The sequence below is a fragment of the Xiphophorus hellerii genome, chromosome 23 (genome assembly GCF_003331165.1).
Source record: "Xiphophorus hellerii strain 12219 chromosome 23, Xiphophorus_hellerii-4.1, whole genome shotgun sequence".
NCBI classification, from domain to species: domain Eukaryota; kingdom Metazoa; phylum Chordata; class Actinopteri; order Cyprinodontiformes; family Poeciliidae; genus Xiphophorus; species Xiphophorus hellerii.
The window spans coordinates 14,553,660-14,577,322 of NC_045694.1; the positions used below are offsets into that span (position 1 = coordinate 14,553,660).

The following is a 23,663-nucleotide window of genomic DNA, read 5'->3' on the forward strand; positions in this document are numbered from 1 at the left end:
AAGTTGTCCATTGCACTAACATCAGAAATTGCAGCATCTTAATAACTTGCAGGATTGACAGGATTGGTGAGTATGACCAGCTGAGCTGGATGTTGTGCCCCACACTGCAGGTCTTTGTTGTCTACATCCACCGTGTCCTCACTGGATGATACCATTAGATTAGAGTGACCAGCTGAGGGACACGCAAGGAATGCTGATGTTTTAAAGATTTCAGTGGTGCGTAACCAGTGTGACTCCTATCAAAATCTCATATTCTCCAAAACCTGTGAGGTTTATAGAGATAAGAGTCTGTAGCAGAGTTCGGATAAATTGGCAGCAGGATTTTAATTAACTAACAAAATATCAGACAGTTTTAGAAATGAATTTCAGGTCTGAAGGAAATAATCAGGAAATTATCTGCAAAATATTTTTTTCCACGTCAGTTCACTCCTTCATTCATTCATTCTTTTTCCTGTTGATAATAAAAGTAAGTACTAGGGTAGAGTTTGCTCCCAGATTCTCAATAATCACAACTTTCTAAGCATTTGGTTTTTTACTATATTCTGGTGGGTCTTCTTGTTTTGATGGATTTTTTTTGTTTGTTTCTTTGATTAAACATAAGCAGCTTATTCAAAGAACTTTGCACATGTTGGAAAATCACCTGAATGTGAGCAAAATACACATTAGTGAGGCTCTTTAGAGCAAAGCAACAACTAAAACTGACAGAAACAGCTGGCTGCTACAAAATAAGATGCCTTGCATGGCTATTAGGGTGGGACATGAATGTTATTTCTGATTTCATAAGAAATTTAGCTCAAAAAAATCAGCTCTGCAACCGAATATCTCTCACTAACTTATTTTCACTTGAATAAACACAGTCAGGTTGTGCTTCTGATTAGGTGGCCTGTTATAATCCCCTTTGAGCTTGAGGACCGAATAAAAATTGTCACAGAAGCGAGATAACCACAGCCTTCAGCAGCGGCTGGTTAGCTAATCCAGAAGAATGCTGAGCTGAAACCCAGGTGTTGTTCTCACTAAATCTCCTGTAAGCCTCTAAGCAGAAAAACATCCAACCATATGAAGAAGTAGAAGGGCGTGGACATGTCAATGGAGTTGCATTTAAGTGGAGAAGATAGTTGACTAAGTACATGACAAGTCATGAAGCTATTCTTGCCTGATAACAGAAATGTCACCTTGTCACCATTTAGTTCCAGATTCAGCCTGACAGTAGTTAGAACTGTGATCCTTAGGCTGAGTGCCTCTGACTCAAAGGTCAATGTTCACTTAAAAGATGAAGATGACAAAAAGAGAAAGATGAATACAGGAGCTCTTTGAAAATATGCTATGTATCAGTAAAATCTCAAAGCTACTTTCAGTGGAAAAAGGCTGTCAAACTTTCATTTAAATTGATAATAAAATAAGAGATTTGTTTTGAATTTAGTACATCTTTACAGTAGTCCTTAATTCTGTCTTAAGTAGTGTTGAAATTCCAAGTTCTCGGTTTAAACTGAATGCACCATTATAGTTGCATTAGTTGAATGTTGTGTTCTCTTAGAGGTGTAAACAATGGAAATCAAGCCTACATGGTCTGCTCTACAGTGATCCCACCTCCTGAATGGGTTTAATGTCATACAACCTTCCTATTTCTATCATTTCTGGAGACACTGAGCTAAACTTTCCTACCAATAAAGTATGGCTTCTTTTAAACTTGATACAGCAGCCGGAAAAGTCAATGATTCCATTATAATAATTGACCAACTCATACAGTCATGAAAATACACTGCCCTTTTGAAAAATAGATATTGCAGAAGACAAATTGGTAATGTTATGTGTCTTGCTGACTCCAGTCCTTCATTGTAATATTTTCTTCAATTGTGTTCTAAAATATTCTATGTTCTCTAAAGTATTCTGTACTGCTTATCTAAAAAGACACAATTTTTCTTGATTTTGTCAATAATAAATATGTAAATAATATCATGTGATGTATGAAGGAGACAGAGATGATTTGTGAGTTGAAAGCCTAAATATGGGGAGACTGTGGCTCAGCAGTTCTCTTGCAATTGAAGTTGCAGGTTTGAGTCCGTCTTCCACCTGCCAAACAACGCTGCTCCCTCAGTTCAAGGCGCTTCAGTTCAAGCTGCCTACCGAACTCCATATCACTGTGTGGATGTGTGCAATTGTGAATGCAACTGGGTCAAGTTGGAAAGCGTTTTGAGTGGTAGATATGATTATAAAACGCTAATATATTCAGTCCATTTATTTAAAAAAGCTGTAAACTTTCAAGCCCAAATATTTCCCACTTTATGTCTCCTTTGGTTAACATCCGACTTGGTCTTCTCTTGTTTGTCAGTTACATGTTATGCTTGCTAATACTTGTTAGATTTGATCTCTGAGGGACACACAGTTACCAAGCGTAGCTGGGAAATACTGAGATGGAACAGCTGTATTTTTACTACCCTGAGAAATCGAGATTGAAAGCTTAGCACCCTTTGGCTGTGAAAACACAGTGAGTAAGTGACATGGCAGCTGAGAGGTTCCTCTCAGCGGCTCCGCGGCTTTTGAGAGTCCTCTGCGGTGTTTTACCATATCGCTCTGGGCAAAGTGACGTATCAGATAGTTTCACTTACGACGCACGGACCAGGAGTACATTTACGCTCCTAGAAAATTCATGTGCATTTCACAAATTTTGCATGTGCAAGGCTTTCTGGTTGAGCTGGTGCGTAACTCCAATCCATTTCCCCCATCTGAAGGGAAGCTAAATGGAAGCAGCAAGGGATTCAGGCTGGAGGCAAAAATGAAGTAAATTTTTTTCCAAGACGGTTCTCCCTCCCGTTATCATAATTTTTGCCATTTGTCCTTTGGTGCAAAAAATGAACAGTGCCACTGCTAGCTGATTTAGATTTTCTTCAGTGCCCTCTTCCAATAAACAAACAAAACAGCATTTAAGAAGGATTTCAGTGTATCCATATTTTCCTTTTAGGGGTTTGCAAGAGGATTCATGCTTTTTATTTTTTTCTATATAAATAAAACAAACGTACAAACTGATTAACAGCAGCTTTTGTTGTTGATGTTTAGTTAATATATGACATGTGAGAAAAGTTTAATGAGTAAAAATACTTTTACAAGACATTGCATATTAAATTTTTAAGAATACTTTGACATGTCAAAAATCATTTTGTTATCCGTGTGCTAACTCATTATCACAAGTCCTGACCTGACACAGGATCACGTAAGGATGTTTACACAAAAGGAAAAAAAAAAAAAAGTAATTGAAATTGCTACAGGCAACCTCTTATTAAATGCAAAAGCAATTTTCATAGCTACTGTGATGCATAATTTAGTGACTGAAATGTGTCACCTTTTCTTTATTGGCTGAAGGATCATTTTAATCCTCGCATTGAATGTCTGATTGTTTATCCCAGATAACAAGCTTGTCAAGTGAATACTTTAAATCTAGGATGTAAACAATTACTCCCTGAAAGTGGGATGGATCTTCTGAGATTAAAACAAAAAAGCTGCGATAAAATGGGCTGCACTGACAGCTGAAGCCTAAGTTGTGGGTTTGTTGAAGCCCTGAAGAGTGCAAACGAGGACTTGCCTATCAAACCTTGAACAATGATGAATGAAGACCCATCAATGCTGCCACTGCTGAGTCCCATCATCGTTTCATTTCCTTTCTTCTCCTTCTGCTTTTTTCCTTCTATGACACCTCTGATTTCTAGAGTACCATTTCGACTGCTTCTGTTCAGATGCTCTCATGTCATCCCTAATCTTGATAGTTATTTTTCTGACCTCTTTTTTGGCCTGTAAGAATGCAACAACAGTGACAACAAAACCCGCGTTCTGATTGCTCAATGCTGACCCTGCCTTTTGTTTAAGTTTAACAGGCTTGATTATGACAGTTGCCTTAAGAGAGATAGCAGACATGACAGAGGAAATTTCAGCAACCACAGAGAAAACTGCAGCAGGCTGAATTTGAAGTGACATTTTTCATCTGACCTTTAATTATTTAAGGTCTCCATATTAATCTATTCTCTCTGTAGAGTCTTTCATCTGTAATCCTAAAGGTGCTGTACGTGTCATGTTTTTAAACCTTTAGTTACTCAGCAGAAACAATGATCTCTTGTGATTATTGAAACTTATGATACAGTTTTTTACCTCTAGAAAGTCAGACTGTTTTCTATGAAAGGGATCATGGGTTTTGTAACAGAGGGATTTGCAAATGAAAAACTCTGGGAACTGATTATTATTGTTTTATTTACCGGAGGGTTTAAATGCCATAAGCAACTAACTTTCTCAAAGCAAGTTAGTTGCCATCAATAAGAAGTTAAAAGAAGTAGAAAGATAAAATAAATTAAACAAAAACAGATAAAATTATGGAGTGTCCTGGTATTAGCCTTGGTGAAGGTCATGTCAATGCAAAAAAACCAAAAAAACTAAGGAATTATGTACTTGACATTTATAGTAACATTTCACAAGCCTAAAATGTACTTTTCTAGAAACTGTCCACTTTAAATACTTTTATAAACTCTAAAGTTTATAAAAGTTTTATAAACCTTTATAAACTTTCAAACTATTGCCATGTTTACAATGCCTGGCTATTACACTGAAGCTCAGGATTATTTCCTGGATATTGAAAGGACACAGTCTGAGAAAATAAAATGTTCCCCTCTAGTTTGTCTCTAAATGAAAAGGAGTTGTACAAGGTTTTGATAAAAGGTTATAACCAGTTAATTTAACCCTGCAGTAGATAACATTTGGGCACGCTCATTTATTAATGATTAATTAATAAAAATTAATATTAATTAATGAAGATTAGTTAGATCTGGAGGCTGAAGGTGATGGCTGGTCTGAAAGGGGCACAACTAAAGCAGAAATTAATTCAGGTGAACACTATTTTAGAAAACTTTACGTCATTGTTACCTTGTATTGGGTGTTTATTTGCACAGATAATGGTGGATATTTACATAGGAAATGCTGATAGGAGACAGTTCTACACCAGTAATCTTCCTGTATGAAACATACACAATGAATGGGTAACCTCATGCTCTTCAGGTCAGAATAATTGTCTAATATCAATGTGAAACAAAAATATAGCAATTTAGGAAAACACTAATATAGTGATTTTCATGCTGACATAATTTGAGGCAGTTACATCTAACTGTGAACCCCTAACATGTTTGGTTCTTTGTGTCTTTTTTAGATTATTGCACCAACCTTCTTTTTCCATATCAATGATATTTCTTCCCCTTCCTTAAAAAAAACTATGTTGTTTATTGTTTACTTCAGGCCTGGGTTTTCAGGGAAAAAAATAAAAAAGGACAAATAGGGTTTGATTAAAGACACTGTAGACGAATATTTGCTGCTGTCCTGAATATGAAAGTATTCATATACCATCATTACACTAGTCTGAGACATGGACAGATGACTGTCTCAAGAATTTTATCTTGGCCAACAGCATGTCTAAGAGCCCAGCAGGAATTCAAATGTAAAACTGGTGAAGATCCTGATTCTGATAAAGACCCAAATTTCAACAATGTTGCACTTGGTGATGCATAAAGGTAACTAAACCCAATCCCAAGCTTTTTCCCCTTCATGCATGGTCTCGAGCAACAATGCAGCTTGATGACACTGTATAAGTTCAAATAGCTTCTTTTAAAATGCTTTGAAGTGATTTACTCCATCTCAGCTGAACTGTTACCTTGTAAGGGATTTGGTTTTGGAAGCAGATTATTACATATTTATAAAGAAAGTCATTTGAGTCTAGTGCTGATAGCAACACCTACATATACTTGTTTCCCTGAGTTACCTGCAATACTTTTCTTTTTTTGTAAAGTGCTTTCAGATTATATTTTTTTGGAAATTGTACATTTATTTATAGTTGTTTTATTTCCCCTGCCTTTGCATGTCCATCCATCCATCCATCCATCCATCCATCCATCCATCCATCCATCCACCCATATATATGTAGATGGGAAAGCCTTTACACCCCGTGAAGGAAGCTCATTGCAGCTGCTTGTATCTGCAATCTCATTCTTTCAGTCACTGCCCAGAGGATGTGACCATCGATAAGTGTAGGAATGTAGAGCGGCCGCTAAATTGTTAAACAAGCCATCGCATGTTTTTTAATCAAATTTCTCTTTTAAAGATGCTATCTATTTTTTGAGCAAAAAGCTTGAGGTGTATTTGAGAACACAAACAGAAAAATCTTGCAACAATAGAGGTTGACGAAGGTGGAAATAAATAGCAAGACTTCTCTCTTGCAGATATTCAGTGATCATTTTAGAGCAAAGACGCTGCAAAAAACTACTTGACCCTATACGTATCTTTCATTGAGATGATCTTTTGAGACTCAATGATGGTTCCTGTTAGAATTGTTGCCTCACTCACTTATACAGGCTAACAGGCTTAATGAGGCCTGTACTACCAGTGAACAGCAGTGTACCACCAACTTCATTACAGCTTGTAGCCTCACCATCACAATCAGCACCAGAAGCAAGAAAAAAACTCAAATGACTTGGTAGATACAAAGCGAGAAGGTTTGGATAAGCTAAAGTAGCATAAGTTCAGACTATCTGCAGTACCACTGTAGTGGCAAAATCTGTTACTATTTCAGGGGATACAAGCAGAATACAAAAAATCTGTTCAAAGTTGTTTAGTAGGATGACACACTCACAATCTTTAAATGTCTGCATTTTTTTCTGGAGAAATATTTGATGAAAAAGGCAATCACATATTTATTTAAAAATACCAAGTGTAGAATAGTTTTGGTGTTAACGTCAACTTCTCTAGTTATCATGAATTGCTAATTGTTTGCTGAAAGATTAAAGAAGTAATTGTTCTTTTACATCAATCTGGGGAGGATTATCAAGATGTTTTAAAATATCAGTAGTTCTTGCTTTGAGACAGCAGCCAATTTTCCCAGAAATTACTGTTCCAGCAAGTTCATAATGAGGTCATATAGTGGATTCTTCAGATAAAATGCTGAGAAAAAATGAATCAAGAATAGAATAATGCTGTTGTACTGGTTCAGTCAATTCCAGACCTCAAGCCAATTAAAATGGTGTGGTGAGACCTTAAAGAGATGTGCAAAATGGATGGCCACAAACCTCAATGAACTATGGCAACACTACAGAAAGAGTTCCTTCGTAACAATGTGAGAAGCAGACATGGCCAATTTGAGTGTCATTACTCCCAGTTATTGCTGCTAAATGTGGTTTTACATGATCTTAAATGAAAGGGGGTACACAGCTTTTCACACACTAGCCCCGGATTCTGGGTCGCACACTTCAATAAGCGATAGGTTGTTGTTCATGTGAACTTGTATTTAACTTTTTACAGCCTGGGTAAGAGTTTTTTTTTTCTTTTTAAGCACTTAACTAAAGGGAAAACATTCTGGAAAGGCAATAAACTCATAACTCTTGCTGTGGTTCCTCTTTAGTCCCATCTACAGTATGTGTGTGATGTGCACTGTGAGAAATCACGGCTCAGTGTCTCCAGGGAGACAGCAGCTGATATGAGAGAGACAGCCCCTTGGTTTCTGCATTTCTGTGTGGGTTTTCTTTCCACTGCTTGCATCTGCAGGACATTCCTCTTCATCTGACTCCTCAGGGGAACTAAACTTCCTCTGTCTGACTCCAAACAAATAAGCTTAGAGTGATGGTGTTGATGACAGATTAATAAATTTAGCTGTCAATGTTCCTAACCTGTGGAAAAAAATAAGTTCTGATCCATGTTGACAGCTGAGATCCAGGCGACGTGGAACTGATGGGATCTCTTTGAACCCAACATAAACTAATATCTGCGGACTGAGGGCGTAGCTTTATATGCAACACTTATAAAGCTAAGTGTTGCTGTCACATCTCTCAATCAAGAGATGTGACAAACAACTCTTGATTTGTACGTACAAAGTTCAGTTCCTGTTCAGTAGATTTTATGAGTTAGCCAAAACACATCCTAAATGTAGTTGTTAGAGAGGCTCACTCAAAATAATCAGCTGTTTCGGTAATGAAGTTTTATACTTAGTAATAACGTTTTGTTGCAAGGGGTGCACAGTGGACAATTGGTAGAACTGTTGCCTTGCTGCAATGAAGATCTTTGTACAAATCCGTGTCTGGGACGTTTCTGCCTTCTCATTGTTCATACACGGCTTCTCTCCTAGTACTGACTAACCTAACTGACTGTTAGATTTATCGGTCTCTCTAAACTGTTCTTAGGTGTGTGTGTGCGCGTGTGCATGGTCATTTTACCTGTGTCTTTCTAATAATGGGTGGATAGAATTTTTTACTTTTTCCTCTTAGATTAAAGTGATATTGAAAAACTGAAATGTGTTTTGATAACTCTTAGTTTCTTAATCACCTGTATTTCTGTAGCATGAGTGCTAGTTTTATTACTTATGGTCTGCAATTGTAACAAGATGATAGGTTCTTTTTATTTAATTACTATTAAGTATGAGTTTTTTGTTTGCTGTTGTACTTGTTTTGTTACATGTCTAATAAAATAGTTCAGTGTGACTTAATATTGTCAGCTGGAGAATGGGAGATAAAAAGCCACAGAGCCCATGTACGATTATTAAAAGCCGAACTAAAGGAATGTGGATTTAAGTAGATTTTACAGTGCTAATACCTCAACATCCTAAAGAAAAATCTCAAAATAAAACAGAAAACAACATGAATAATCCAAAATAGACTCTTTTGCAATCAGCTTTTGAAGGTGTGTGGACAGTTAATTAATAGATGTTATATCTGCATCTACACCTACATACAAATGATATATTTAGGGACCCTGCTGCCAATAAACACAAGAACATATTTTAAACATTGTTCAGTGCATTTATTCACTGCATCTGAATAAATGGAGTATATCTTCATGTTTCCATTGGATGACAGCCTCAAGGAACAGGGTGCTATCTGCTGCTGTCACCACCATTGCCTCAGAAAGGAAAGGTGATGTGTCCCTTTTTAGAAGCCATAAAAGGGTCCCTGCATGCTATTAAGCATGCATCAGCGCCCTCCTTTTTTATCGGCTTTAGAAGCAGGACATTGGGGGCACAGTGCCGTTAACTTGTGTTCCCAATCTCTCTGTCAAGTGAAATCAACAACCTCAGTGGGGACATAAGTTTTCCCAGTCGATTCATGGTCTTGTTGTTCAAAGTGTAGCCCTTCTTTCACTGTGGTGAACAGCCACTGAGGGTGGATTTAAAAAGAAATTTCATTCTTAGTGATATTAAACTACTTCCTAAACTCTTGATGCCAAGTAGGGTGTCCATGCACAAAAAAAGCATATTTTTTGAAAATAGTCATATATAACCTAAAGTAAAATAAATACTACAAACTTCACTGAACAACACTTCCATTTATGATGGACAGACATGAAAATGGAGAACTTATGTCAGAAAAATTAAATGTCATCACATCTTTTTAGCTAAAATTGGTAAATAGAGGCCTCAGTCCTCAAAGCGGAGAGTTCAAGTCCTGGGTTCGAGTCCTGGTCAAACCACATGTCTTCACCCTCTCTCACAAACCACAAATCTGTGTAACCATTCTCAGTTTTATTACCACTGGAGTCAATAAAACCTTTTAAAAAGTGGTAACATACAAATCTATTATAGATATTTTACTACACTGTGCAAACCGTCTGTCTGAATGACAGATGTTTCAATTGGCTCCAACTGTCAGCTGTCTGATGTATTTTTTGGTTTTTACTTTGCCTTGTGAAATACTTAACAAAATAATTTTTTGCCCTCTTTTGCAAATCTGTGACTGTGGATAAATGTTGAGAGAATATTATGTAACCTTATGTTTAGCAAATAACAAGAACACATGCAACCTTTTCAGAAGAAACCAAACTTGCTGAAAAGAAGTACAAGTCATTCAACACCACTTTGGTGATTGTTTTATGGACATCTAACTTGTATTATTAAATCTGAAACAAAAAGCACTCTAAAAATATGTTTTAAGCAATGCACACTACATTGCAAAATCAACAGGTAGTCTATAACTTTTGAGAGAAAATCTAGAAGTGAATCTAAAGGGAAGTTAAAAGACTTGGGGCTTTTACAAAGAATTCATCAGAAAACATGTCAGTTTCACCTTTTTGTTCGGTTTTACCTCCTTGGTTTCATAAATCTCTAAAATGACTAATTTCTGAAGGCCTAGCCTCTACAGTGAACTCATTTTTCTCTGTCACTTCCATCAGACTTTTTTTTCAGTCTACAGCAGTACATGGCCTTGAGGTAAAAGCAAAGAAAAGTTCCCTTCAGGGAGGTAAGAGCAAGGAAAGAAAACTACACGTGGAAAACTTAGTGTGTTTGTAAAGTAGGACAAGCAAGGTTGCTAACCTCTTACTAACTTGAGCAGCCATGTGTAACATGGCTTACAGCCAATCGAAAGCAGGAGCCATTGGACTGTTCAGCTCCCTGATCAAAGAGAGATTATGTGTTTTACTGTGCAAGCAGATGTAGCAATGAAGCAGCAAAAAAGGAAACCCCGCAGCCAAATTCTAACGAAATGAAGAAACTTCTATCCCAAGCTGAAAACTACTCATTTTGTGACTGGAATCAATTTTTATTGACATTGTGAGTAGGAAGAAGAGCCTGAGAAACAACAGCTTTTAGATGCGCACAATTTTGTTAGTATTCCTGCTAAATATGTGAAAGAAGGATTTAAATCAAATCGCTTTTGATTACAGTTTCATAATCTAACACTTTGTAATTTTGGTATATTTCTTCAGTGGGTAAAAATTCCAAGACTATGAAAAATTAGTTTGTTGTGATAAAAATAAACTATTATGGAAGTATTTTTGAGATTTATTCTTCAGCTTTTTAAGTCGACCAGAATTTCTAGAAACTTCGAATTAGTAGTCCACTGGCTTTTGTTTCCCTGGTGGGAATATGACTTTACACAGAAGTTCATTTCTTTTAACCACTGGCCACCAGAATGGAGCCATTTTTATCTAGCCACCACACCAATATAGGAGGGTAAAGGAAATCAGAAAGTATTAAAAGTTTACAGCAGCAAAAAAGTTGCATCTTGGCGTTAGCAAATGCCTCTTTTCCGCCTTGCAGAAAGGCATGGGTTGGTGCGGTTTGTTATGTTATTTTATGGTCTGGTGAATTCAGGGTAGTGTTTCCATGGACAGTTTGTCTCTCACTGGGCGGGCGAGGTTAACCCCAAATGCCTAATATTACGTCATACCAGTACAACAACAAGAAAGCAAAGTTATTGCCACAAGCAGTGATGTTTTCTCCACCCTAACTGTACTAGAGATACAACTGAAGGGGGATAGAAATGGTGTAGTACGAGTCAGGTTGTATGGGAAGCTTCTAGACTGGAGACAGAATTATCCACTGAATCACACCGACCCCTGACGTACCGCCCAGTAGAAACGAAGCACAGATGAGAATAATTTTATGAATTAAAAAAAAAAAAGTTCCAGGTGCTTCTGAAATGAAGGATGACTATATGGAAAATTCCCTGTGATGCTGTGGGTCTGCTTTGCTTTCAAAGAGCTTAGGAATCTTGTTGGATTGGATGTACAGCACTCAGCGAGGATCTGACAGAAAACTGAAAATGGGTCATCAATGAGCGTTTAACCAGAATAATGAGACAAAAATTATTAGGATGATATAGAATCTACGTAGAAAATAGAAAGGATAACTCTCTGTAAACATTAATTTCTTAACATGGCATTTTCCCCCCCACACTGAATAAATTCACACATCAAAGGCTGGATTTTTTCAAAGTGTGATTATTCTACTGCAGTGGAAGTTGAATTTATTTTAATGCCTTTTACACATTTTTGCTAAAAGCGCCAACAGTTTGTTTAGCATCTGTGAAAGAGATCCTGTTATCCTTTTTAGTTTAGTACCTTCTTTAAAGGGAAAACTCGTGTAAGGAAGTCTCCATATAAATGTGCCTAAATCAAGAAATCTAAATGAAGACTTTCAACCTCTTGTCATGAAGACTTGTTCTTGCTTTGATTAAACAGGCATCCACAACATTTCCCACTATGTATGCCACATAGGTAATATTTATAGATTTTATTGGCATCATATGTGGGTTTAAAAATTAGCCATTTGTCATTAGGAGTTATAACTATATTGATTTGAACTGCCATAACAATTGATAACAAAATAATATTTATCATAAAAAAATAGAATTTAAAGGTAAGAAAAACATGGAACAAAACTACCATACAGAGAAAACAGCCAGTCCAGTTCACCAGATAATAGAACCGGTTCAGATTAAATCTGCTATTAAAACTATGATCATTGTTCACAATGTGAAGCTTACTAATCAAGACTGCTATTTACAGTTTAAATTAGAGGTCTCCACTCCCGTGCGGGTGAAGACGTGCTGTTCCTCGCACACTGGAGTCATTCATTTAAACTAAGCATCTTCCCACGGTGACACGCTGTTCCTGCCTGGCGGCCTCAGAGCGGCACAGCTGTTTTCCTCACGCAGACAGAGCACAGGAGAAGGAAGTGTGCAGGCAGTCACCAAAACTTTGCACAAACAGACCACAACAGTCACTGACTCAAGGTTCCTTTATGTGTATACATGAGTTGACCAAAATATGTCAGTGTGAGGAGGGAAGAATTTCTAGATGTAGGACAAATATTCCTGTTATGCTATTTTGTCCTGTCCATTGTCTGTGAAGCACAAAAGAAACACAATCTAGGAGATCCAGTAACCTATTGCTTAAAGGATAGACTTAGAAAGATGTGTTGGAATAAAACTTGTCAGTATGAATACATTTAGCTTCTAAATCAAGCTTCATGATAATGTTCATACATAGGTTATATCATCATTTAACAACCTGATTTTCTACTAAATAATGAGACATTAATTTATCTAAAGATTTCAGCTTTTGTAGTAAATTTGCATGAACAAATTTTGGAATTACCCAAAATGTCAACCTTCAGCTGTACAGCACAAAATCCTCCATAGAACACTATTAGGAGAAAGCTTCAAATAGGTTTCTCACAAACAACTATCCACACTGTATATGACATTTACCTTACAACTATTGACATGTTCTCTGTACTGTCTGGCTTTTGGCTAAAAGAATGTGAAGACCTATTAACATGCTTAAAGTACACCGTCCCAATCTGCCCCTCACACATCCTGCTCAGTGACATCACAAAGGTGGATTTGGAAATGAACAGATGCTACGGTTTTCTTCAAGCTCTAAGCACAAGTCATATATACGGGACACTGTAAATATGTAAACGTTTTCTTATAAGCACAAGCTATAAAGTAAGGTCACTTTGCAAATTGTTGTCTTAGTGAGGCTGAATACAAATGCATACTACACATTTCCGATGTTTATTGGAAAAATATTTCGAAAAACATGGATGATTTTTCATCGTCTTAACAAATATGCATGATTTACTGTAGGTCTTTTACATAAAATCATCCAAAATATGTTAGAACTGTTTTGGTTATGTGACTAAATGTAAAGACGTTAAGCAGTATTAACACTTTAGTAAAGCCTAATGAAACAAAATAAGGTTATTGTTATTATAGCAGAGAGCACTTGCTAAAAAAAACAACTTATGCATTCTAAGTTTCTTTTCTTGTGAGCATAACTCATATAAATCCAAAAGTTGTATTTAGAACATCCACAGTTAAAATGATTTTCTTTAAGTGTCAAAAGTGTCAGAAGCTCAGCTAAGCTCTGCAATGTTGTCAGCTTCTTACAGCTTTACCCTAAAATACAGTCAAGCCTTCATGTGCCTGACTACCAAGATTAAGTCTTGTAACTTTAAAATAAGAAGGCAGCAAAACAGAAGACGAGAAAGCAGGAATGTAGGGCCCCAAATAGCTAGTTTAAAAATGTACAGAATTAGAATTAAAACAATGGTCAAGTCCTGTTTAATACACTTGATTACCAATTTATCAGCTATTACTAGATGATCAATAGGTTTTGACTGTAGTGTATAATAAATACAATTGAATTAGAGTGTCTGTAACTGCATCTACAATTTGTTTTTATTGTATTTGTCTTGTCAAGTGCCTTGATATGACATCTGTTGAAAAAGTACAATTCATTTGATACTTATTTGAAAGTTCACAGTAATTAAAGGAAAAAAAATAAATATTATTTTGTGTGCTAGCTATTTGCATAGAGTAATTCACTTTTAGTAGTCAGGAGTCAGAACAATGTAGGTGTAGAAAACTGGATTCCAATAGGCTTACTTAATGAGCCAGTAAGTCTGGGGCCTCGGATTGCAGTGGATATCAGCAATCTAAAAGAAATTAAACTTCAACAAAAAAGAACCATCTGTGTTGTTTTATCAGGTATAAGCATTCAACTGTCAGCAACATGCTGAATGCGCACAGTTACACAACAAGCTACTCCGTAGAAGATATATTATATTTTAGTATTACATCAGTAGAAAAGTCAATGAACCAAGGAAATATGAAAAAAATATTATTTAGGCTGTTATGTTACAGAGTGCACTTTGATACAATCATATAGATTGCTCATCCGTGGGTGGGAGAAGTGTGTGTTGACGTCTCAGGTGACTGGTTTACCAAAATGTTTTGATAGGTGTCAAAAAGAACATCCATTTTATGATGTTTGTGTTCCTAGCAGATCATTGCACTGGATCAAGCTGAGCAGTGTTACTCACTTTTACCTGTCAGCTGTTGTAATCATTGCAAGTATGAGGATAGCAGCCTGCAGGGAGATTAATGATCCAGCAACACAAGCTGAAGGCTGCTCTCACAAAATGGATATAATGGAAACACTGAATTGATGCATTTTTACACTGCTTTCAATCCTAAATATAAATGCAACTAAGATTTCCTTTGCTTAGTTTTAATGCTTTTAAAGCGTTTCAGTTACTTTCTTCATAAGTACTACATTAACTGAGTGGCATCTAGTGATTTGACAGATCTTTTTTATTAGTCCATGACTACGTGTAATGCACCAACCAGCGAGGCTCATTCACATCCTTTATCACAAATTGCACCTTTTTCCAAACTCAAATGTAATCTTTTTTCCAGCACGTTATAAAGTTTGGACATTTGTGTATAAGTAATCTCAGAACTTGCTTGAATAGTGCTCCAAAACCTCTGTAGTGAATTGAGTGAATTTAGGCTTTGAACCACTACTTTATGTGGAATCTCAGCCATCTTAGATCAGCTTTATTCCAGATTATATAATTCTAAAGGACAGTCTGTAAGATTAGGAACAACAGGAACCCCATATATCAAAATGCATGTGAAGAACTTTTGAGTTCTCTGGACTTGATAAACTACTATACAAGTACAGGCCATTGAGAGAGTGAAAGTAAAAACACTAATGGGTAAAATCAACTGGTGATGTGCAAAACCAATCAGTCAATTTTAAACTGATAATTAGGTCACTAAAGAATTAACAGACTAAAATTGAACAAGAATAACCTTTTTTGATACTCGGTTTTCTTTTTTTTTTACTTCAAAAATTCATGACAGTATTTTCTATACTTTATCAACCTTTTAAAGGCTGCGTAGGAACCCTGAACCCATCTTGTGTGTGTGGAAAAGTAAAGACTCTAAACATATAGCGGCGCTAACGTGTGTAGGCAGAGAAATGATGCACGGAGCCACTAAAAGCTCTGTGCTCCATCTTTGGTTTCTCCGTCAGCGTGAGCGAGAATGCTCCTTCTCACTCTGTTCTCCAGATAGAGCTTTGATTTCTGAAGGCAACATACCACTAAGCCCGCAGTCATTCCTCACATGTTCAAAATTATATCAACAGCTCTGAGACACATGCACACCTACATCTGTTCGTAGGCACTCACGCAAACCTGTAACTGCTCTGAGGTGCACATATTTGAATGCAATCACATAAAGCTCATGCACACAACCACAAAGGAGGGCTGCAGCTCTGCCTTCACCAGCTACATGCTGCAGCAGCGTGAGTGGGTTTGTGGGTGACTGAGGGCAGAAGAGAGGGGAGGCAAAGCAAGACAGACTGACCGGGGGCCAAATGAGGCAAAGGGAGGTGTGACAAACACACGGTGGCAGAAAGCATGTGGGATGGAAGATGTTTGTCTGCCTTCTATGCAAGAACAGAGGAGTGGGAGTAATATGGTGACAGTGATGAATATAGTGGAAATGCGTTAATGACGGAAATGTAATAAAGAATACATGGGTTTATTAGAAATAAAGAGAAAAGAGCGAATGCATTCACTCAGTGTTTGGTGTACAATCAGATCAGGTTTGCTCAGCCTTAAGCGCCAGTAAACCGGTGGTCCGCTTGCAGGTCTTAAAGTAATAAAGGTTCATATGGCTCTGCAAGCGTGCCTCTCCCCTGTGTAGATCTGCATAAGCTCGCCTCAGGATTTAGCAAAGCAGAACGAGTGTAAATACAGCAGCAGCGGAGTCAGCATCAGGAGCAGACATGAAGCAGCCACCACACTAAAAAAGTTAGACAGAGCCTCAAGGAGCTTAGGAGGGAGGGAGCAGAGGGTAAAATATGAGTAGTGAGGGGAAGGAGTGAATGAAGAAAACAACAGAAAAAAAGGAGAAGAAGCAAGACTGGAGGCAATGAAGGAAATGAAGCGATGGAGGACAGGAGAGGATGGGGAAGGGTGGGGTTGCTGATGATATGCAGGGACTTGTTTCTGTCTTAACAAAAATTAATCCCAGGATCACTGGAAAGAGCCTTGAATTTTCTTTTGAACTTATTATTTGCATAACATGGCTGGTTCAAGCAGGAAGACTTAGAAACCTGTCAACAAATTAAGGACACACACACACACAGACCTACTACTGTACAATGGGACAGCTGAGAATCCTAAACCATAAGCTTCATCTGTCACACTGATTGACAGCTCTGAAATAAGCTCTTCCACCACGTCAGCTCATTAGCACTTGATGCTGTGACACGTACTCACTTTAGAGCCCTGCGGAGTTTGTGAGTCAGAGCAAAATGAACCAGCAAGCAGCACAAAAAAGCACCAAGAACTTCTGATTTATTTATCATTATTTCTCACATTTGCCACTTTCTTTTAGCTCTTACAGTCTCATTTCTTTTCAGATTGACAACCAATCACTTGAACACATCTGGCTGCCTATGAGACATTGAACCACCAAAGTAATTTAAGTTATCAGTCACAAATCTACTACAGACTAGATTTTTTCATCTCTTAGCACACAAGATAGTAGCGAAGCCACCAGGTTATGTCTGTGTTGAATTTGTTGTAATGTCATTTCTGGATCATTACTTCAGATGTGTTGTGGGATTTTCCATCAGGAAAATGTTTCAGTATTATTACTCCTCAAACTTTTGCCAAATTTCTTACATTAATATTACAACTTTAATGTTTTTCTATGACTTTTTACAGTGTCTCAGCAACATAAGTAAACCTCCTATTACACAAATATGAAGTAGAAAGAAGACAGGTACAGGGTTCTTACAAATAAAAAACTGAAACATTTGATGTGCATCTTTTTTCTGATACTAATAAATAAAGCCTTTATTTGAAGTTGTCAAAGGTTTGGTAGGAAGCATTTGTGAATAATCAGCGTTATGAAGACCAATAGACAGAGAAGACAGGTCAGGCATAAAAAGGTGAAGAAGTTTAAAGCAGGTTTAGGTTATAAAATGAAAATCACAATCAATAAACACCTCATGGAAATCTGTTTATATCATCATTAAAAAAATTGGAAGAATACAGCAGGACCTATAGAAACCTGCCAGTAAATGGCTATCCACCTAAACTGACAGATCAGCCAACTCTAATCTGAGAAGACGCACAGAAGCTCAAGTTTACTCTGGAACAGCTCAGGTAGGACAATCTATTGACATGACAGCTATTAGTTAACTCCACAAAGTAGCAATCAGACTCAATAATTTAAAAAAGTAAAGAGGAGCCTTGTATGCAACTTGCCATGAGTCGTGTAGAGGACACAACAAATATAGAAGACGATACGCCAGCTGGATGTAACATTCAACTTTTTGTTGATTGTAATGCAAAATGTGATTCTACTCAGGGAGCAGAGTAAAAATGTATGTCAGATTTAATGGTTTTAGTTTGTAACATGCTTTGAAGAGTCTGTATATCTCCACTCATACTTGCACAACGTTTTGTTGATCCTGTCATCATGAAATCCCCCCAAAGTAACCCTGAGGTTTGGAAAAATATGAAAAAATACAAGTGTTTATGTACTTTTTAAAAGAAATAAGCAAATAAATTCAAAAATAGGGAGACTGGTAAAATGAGAATCAGACCCAACCATGAAAACTCCAGTTCGCTCATACTTAATACTGATATGCTGTGTTCAGTTATTTAATTATGAATATTTATATTGATAGACAGAATTTTAAACTTACTCTCACACACAATCAGCTTCTTGATTTTGTATAACCAACCTCCAAAAGGGGTAGTTAAGCTGCCCCCAAATTGATGCAAATGACATTTTAATGATGCATCAGGCACTTTCAAAGAAGCAGTGATGAGATATTCTCTTCTACTCCACATCTTGACTGGGAGTGACTTTAATGCACCTGATTTTCTAAAAACAACCAAACAATCTTGGCAGCAGCTCCTTAAAGCTACATTAATTTAATTTACTACATCAAAGTGAAATACTAAGATAGAAGTCTCCAAAATACATGAGACTAATTCATCTGCATGTGTAGAGAGGGAATCTGCTCATCAGCTGAGTATGGAAATAACTCACCTTCCTACAGTATGAACTGCCGTTTAGCACTTGTTGACATTTTTGCTCCTGAAACATCCCTTTCTGTCTAAAAGAAACTTTCCTTTTCCTTTAATGTGAGTAAAATCATAGTGACAGTGTGGCTGAAAGGAAACTCCAAAAACAGGATGGTTGAAGGGTGACCAAGAAGTCAAAGATTAATCAGGGTGAGTCAGGAGTCACATAGGCAGATGAGCTAATCTATTTTCCTAATCAGTAACTCAATAAGAAGTCAGCAAAGGACCGAAATTGAACAATTTGCAGCTTGACCAATCCTGAGTTATCACCAGACATTCACAGTTGGCTAATATCAGTATCACTGGTGTTTAAAATAAACAAGATAAGTAATAAGGTATTCATGAGGAAATAGTACTTTCTACCAAGACATGTCTGCCCTTTAGGTTGCAAGAGAGCAAGATTTTAAGCAGATAACAGGAAGGCAGGACGGAGCAGCAAAAGTGCTCTGTTTTATCCTTTGGAGCTTTGAACCTCTGTCAGTCATAAAAGTAGAGAAGGAAGAAACACTTGCACTGGTATGAGTCAGAAAGTTAAAAAATAGCTCCAAATGTCACTGGTGAGTTGACTGAAGCGTTGGCTTGGAAAGCTCTCCTCCTAGATTTGGGGCAGATTCAAAGTCTGGGAAGTTCAAAGCCCTAGGCTGGGCAATGTTCAAGAGAACCACAGCCAGCCAAGGAAGTTGAGGGAAAATGAGGGGAACCACAAACAACTTACAGCAACTCGTCCCTCAGCCTGCAGAGAATGAGGTGGCTAACAGCAGGGAAAATAAACCCTGTGCTCAGTGAGAGGTGCTGAGCAAGAGTTTTGCTGACAAAACTGAAGTTGACATCCACAGTTCTAGTTGCATCAATAATACAAAATGTGGGAGCGCATATTCACCAAAATGAAAAGGATGCTCTGAGACGTTGGCAAGATTACAGCTACTGTGTTCACCCCTGAAGCCCAATGGATTGGAGTTTTGTTCCACGCTGAGCATTAACAATGTAAAAATGATACACTGTCATCATGATTTTATACATACACTTTCATGCTGAAGAATGGCAAAAAGTTCTGACAATTAAACAACAGATGTGATTTTCTTAGTGAAACAAGCCACATCTCTGCCCTTGAAAGGTGTCCATTTGGTTTTTTTTTCACAACACAATCCCTTTCAGTGGAAATAATTGAACCACAACTTCACTTTGGACAAAATAAAAACATGCAAGCACTTTGTTTAGATGTAGGGACAAAGAGAGAGACAAAGAGAAAGAGATAGAAAGAGATGCTACAAAATTAATATGTTGTAAAAAAAAAAACACTTTCTCAAAAACATATGTCTGAGTGTGGTGAAGGACCGACTCCAGCTGCAGAAAATATTCTACAGATTCTTGAATGGATGTTACTTCAAAATTCTTCTTAAGATTGCAATTATCCATGCTGCTTATGCACCATTTTTAATAATTTTTTTCTTCCACTCGTCTTTCCATCAATATATCAATAATATAGCACTTTGTAAACATGTAGATGATGTTCAACTTGATGATATTTTAATGTGCTAAAATCCCGATTTCATTATCCTTTCATGAACACAATTTTTAAAGCCATTGTGAGAACACAGATCCACTCCTTGTTCCTCTACATCTGATAAAACCACTCATGTACTGCGGTTAACAAATGTTATTCTGCCTTAATCCACATATTTGTTCTGGGTAATATTAATGACACAATTTTAATGTCTTATTTTTGGTTCCTGTTTCAAAATCTTAAAGATGCATAAAGCAGTTCCTAAAAAAGATATTCAAAGTCTAAACACAAACAAAGCCAGTCACCCATATAGAGCGTTCATACGCTCTGCAAACACTAAAGATAAAAGTTGGTCGGTGCCAGCTCACTGCTTTAGGCCTTCAGTGGTGGAATTAGCTCGTGCTGTTGCCTTCCTCTGTTGTTTTTCAGCCTGATTCAGCAGTCCCGGTTTTTACACGTGAAAGCTCAGCGGCCACAGGGAATGCCAGCTCAACGACTATCATTATGAGGGCCCTCCCTGTTGGACTCCATCTCCCTTTCCTCTCCCAGCAAGTAAACCATCCAAATTATCTCTTCTGATTCTCTGTTTGTGATCCGTCTGTCTTGCTTACAGAAACATTGTTATGAAAGCAAAACAGTCGGTTAACGTTGTGGCTTACTGTATCATCCTAACACAAAGATAAAGAGTACATAATGGGGGAGGCGGTTCTGTACACTAAAGGGTATACTGAAGGACTAACCTTGAGCTTGTCAAAGCGATCTGTGAGCGAGGACACCTGGTGGTCTCTATGACGACCCACCAACTTGCAGAGGGCACAGATAAGCTGGTCATCCACCAAGCAGTACATGTTGACCTTCTCGTTCTCATGTTCCAGGCAGGTCAGGCCCCGGAGGTGAGTGTCTGGTACTGGCTCCACCAGGCGGTGGCTGGTGAAGGGCTTTTTGTTCGGGTGTGTTGCACGCAGGCATCGGTCGCAGTACGACACCTCACACGTAACACACGTCTTAACAGCCTCGCGAGGCGGATCCTGTTCACAGAACTGGCAGCTGATCCTTGGATCCATCTTCGCCACAACAGCTGGGCTGTGGTTTGCGTTTGTGTGGTTGGTGTGGTTGGTGTGGTTGGCGTGCGGGTGGGAGTGGCTGGAAGTGGCTGGGCTGCCACGGGCACTTCCTCCACCTGTTCCACCGCCGCCGCCACCGATCGTTCCAGCTATCGTGCCACTAATGGTGGCGGTGTAGGGCCGCTGTGTCTGCAGCCGCCGGCTCTCAGTGGGGGAATTGGGGCCGCTGAGGGAGGCCTTTTGAAAGCGGTCAATGATGTTTTGCAACGTCACATTGCGCTTAAGGCCCTCCAGGCCGCGGTGATTCAGCGTGATGACGTAACGACACGTGGGGCACTGAAAGGCGGAGATGGACTCGAGGGGTTTGCTGGTGGAGCAATGAGACACCAGGATGCGGTGGGCACAGTTAAAGCAAAGGCTGTGGGCACAGGGCAAGAGCAGAGGATCTTCAAACAACTCCAGGCAGATCGGGCACGTCAGCTCAGACTCCAGTGTTTCCATCTTCAGTTAAACCAATCTAAAGGTGACATCAAATCCCACGGAAGCTGGCCAGTTACCTACAAGAAAAGAGAGGAGAAATTTACTGCTAGTGTTGTTATAAAGATTAATTTCCTTTTTGTTAATGGTGTCTTTATTAACTAGTCTGTAGGTTTGAATATGTTGTTTGGAATTTGTTTATAAGTTGTTTATGCATTACATTGTATTTTTAGTTCTCCTTTGTTACTAGCAGGACTGATATTAATTTTCAAAACTTTGTCTTTCCTACAATATGTTTGAAGTTTCAAATTTCATGTCGATTTTAGATGAATTCTAAAGGAGTATGCAGAAATTTTGTTGTACTTTTTTTAGTGTAATGTAGTTGACTGATCAATTTATGGACATTAGTCTAAGTTGATGTTCTTTTAACAACTAAATTTGTTAATCCTTTAAGTCTTGGGCTATACTTTAAGAATCCGTTTACAGCACATCCGCTGTGAGATACTGGGTGCAGGCAACTGGAACCCAGTGAGGATTTAGCACAGCTAACATTTGCACTTTCTTGTATAGGTGAGCTATAAGTCCTTCTGTGGGCCCAGCTTATTTGTTCAAACCTTTTCCATGTGATTCTTCTTTTAGAGCTGTATAAAAAGCAATGACTGAACCAACTGGGAGAAAAAGGATAGAGGCTAGCTCATGTTAGAAGAGAAATAAAAATCAATACAGAGGAAAACGAAAGAGAAAAGGAGAGATACATTGTCAACAGTCAAAGGAACAGAGACATATAGAGAACATTTGCCTTTTTTAAACACACTCACTCTACAGATTACATATCTACAAGTGAAATCAGCTTGACTTATTGAGCAATAAACATTTAGCTACATGGAAAATCAAACTATCAAATGCAAGATTACAACAACAAATTCAAACAGAGCAGCTGAACAAACACAGGGTCTAAACTCAGTAGGAAAATTGATGTCACATCTTTTCCCTAAATCTCCAAGATTTCTCAGCACTTTCTAGCCTGCATATCAAGCTGCCTTACCCTCAAGGTGGCCTTAAAAATCACTGATATGTGAAATCAGTAATAACTCCTTTCCCCAACACTGCCACCTTGCTGATTTAAGGCCATAGGTGAGCAGTTTGTAGACCTGCTCTATCTTTTAAAAGAAACCAAGCAGGCACCGTGAAACAGCAGTAATAAACCAGATGAAAGACAGTGACAATTTCATTACGTTTCTAAATTAATGATAGCATCTGTCTCTCTCGTGCAGAATTCACCCTTGAGTTGCTTTTCAGTTGCATAACTGAAAAACCAAAACATGTTTTAAGGTCATGATAGAGAAGAAAAACAGATGACTTGAATCTAAGACTTTCTTAGATGCACAAAATGTTGACAGGTTAAAACAGATGTTTAATTTATACAGTGGCAGAGTCAAATCATCATTTAAGATGCTTAAAAACAGTAAATTGATTTTAAGACACTTTAAACAGCCATGGGGACTAAAAAAGATATTTCTCATATTTTACATGTTAAAGCATTTCATTTGAATGTCTTATTAACCCTCCTGTTATGTTCCGGGTCAAATTGACCCGTTTTAAAATTTACAAATTAAAAAAAAAAAATAGAAGCATTTTTTTTTGCATGAAACGTTTTCTATTTGTCTTAATAGGTGCACTCTAGACATAAGTTGAAAATTTATTCATGTTACACATTTGTACCAAACCCTAGGTCTACTTTTTACATCGATACTGTTCGGGTCAATTTGACCCGGCAGTCAGGTTAAAGTGCAAAAAAAGATTTTAAAATGTCCAATTCTATATGTTTCCTTGCAGTTATGAACCATATTTCACCACACACACACTCACACACCCACACACGCAACCACACACACACAAGCCCACTTTCTCACTATTCTCTTTA

General features: G+C 37.8%; 1 protein-coding gene across 1 annotated transcript in view; it reads right to left on the reverse strand.

Annotated features, from left to right (window-relative positions):
- Positions 1 to 23,663, reverse strand: part of mid2 (midline 2) — a 102,487-nt gene that overhangs the window by 53,064 nt on the left and 25,760 nt on the right. Inside the window, 1 exon segment of the mRNA XM_032554838.1 lies at positions 20,939 to 21,819. Coding sequence (XP_032410729.1) covers positions 20,939 to 21,763 — 825 coding nt within the window. The 5' untranslated portion in view covers positions 21,764 to 21,819.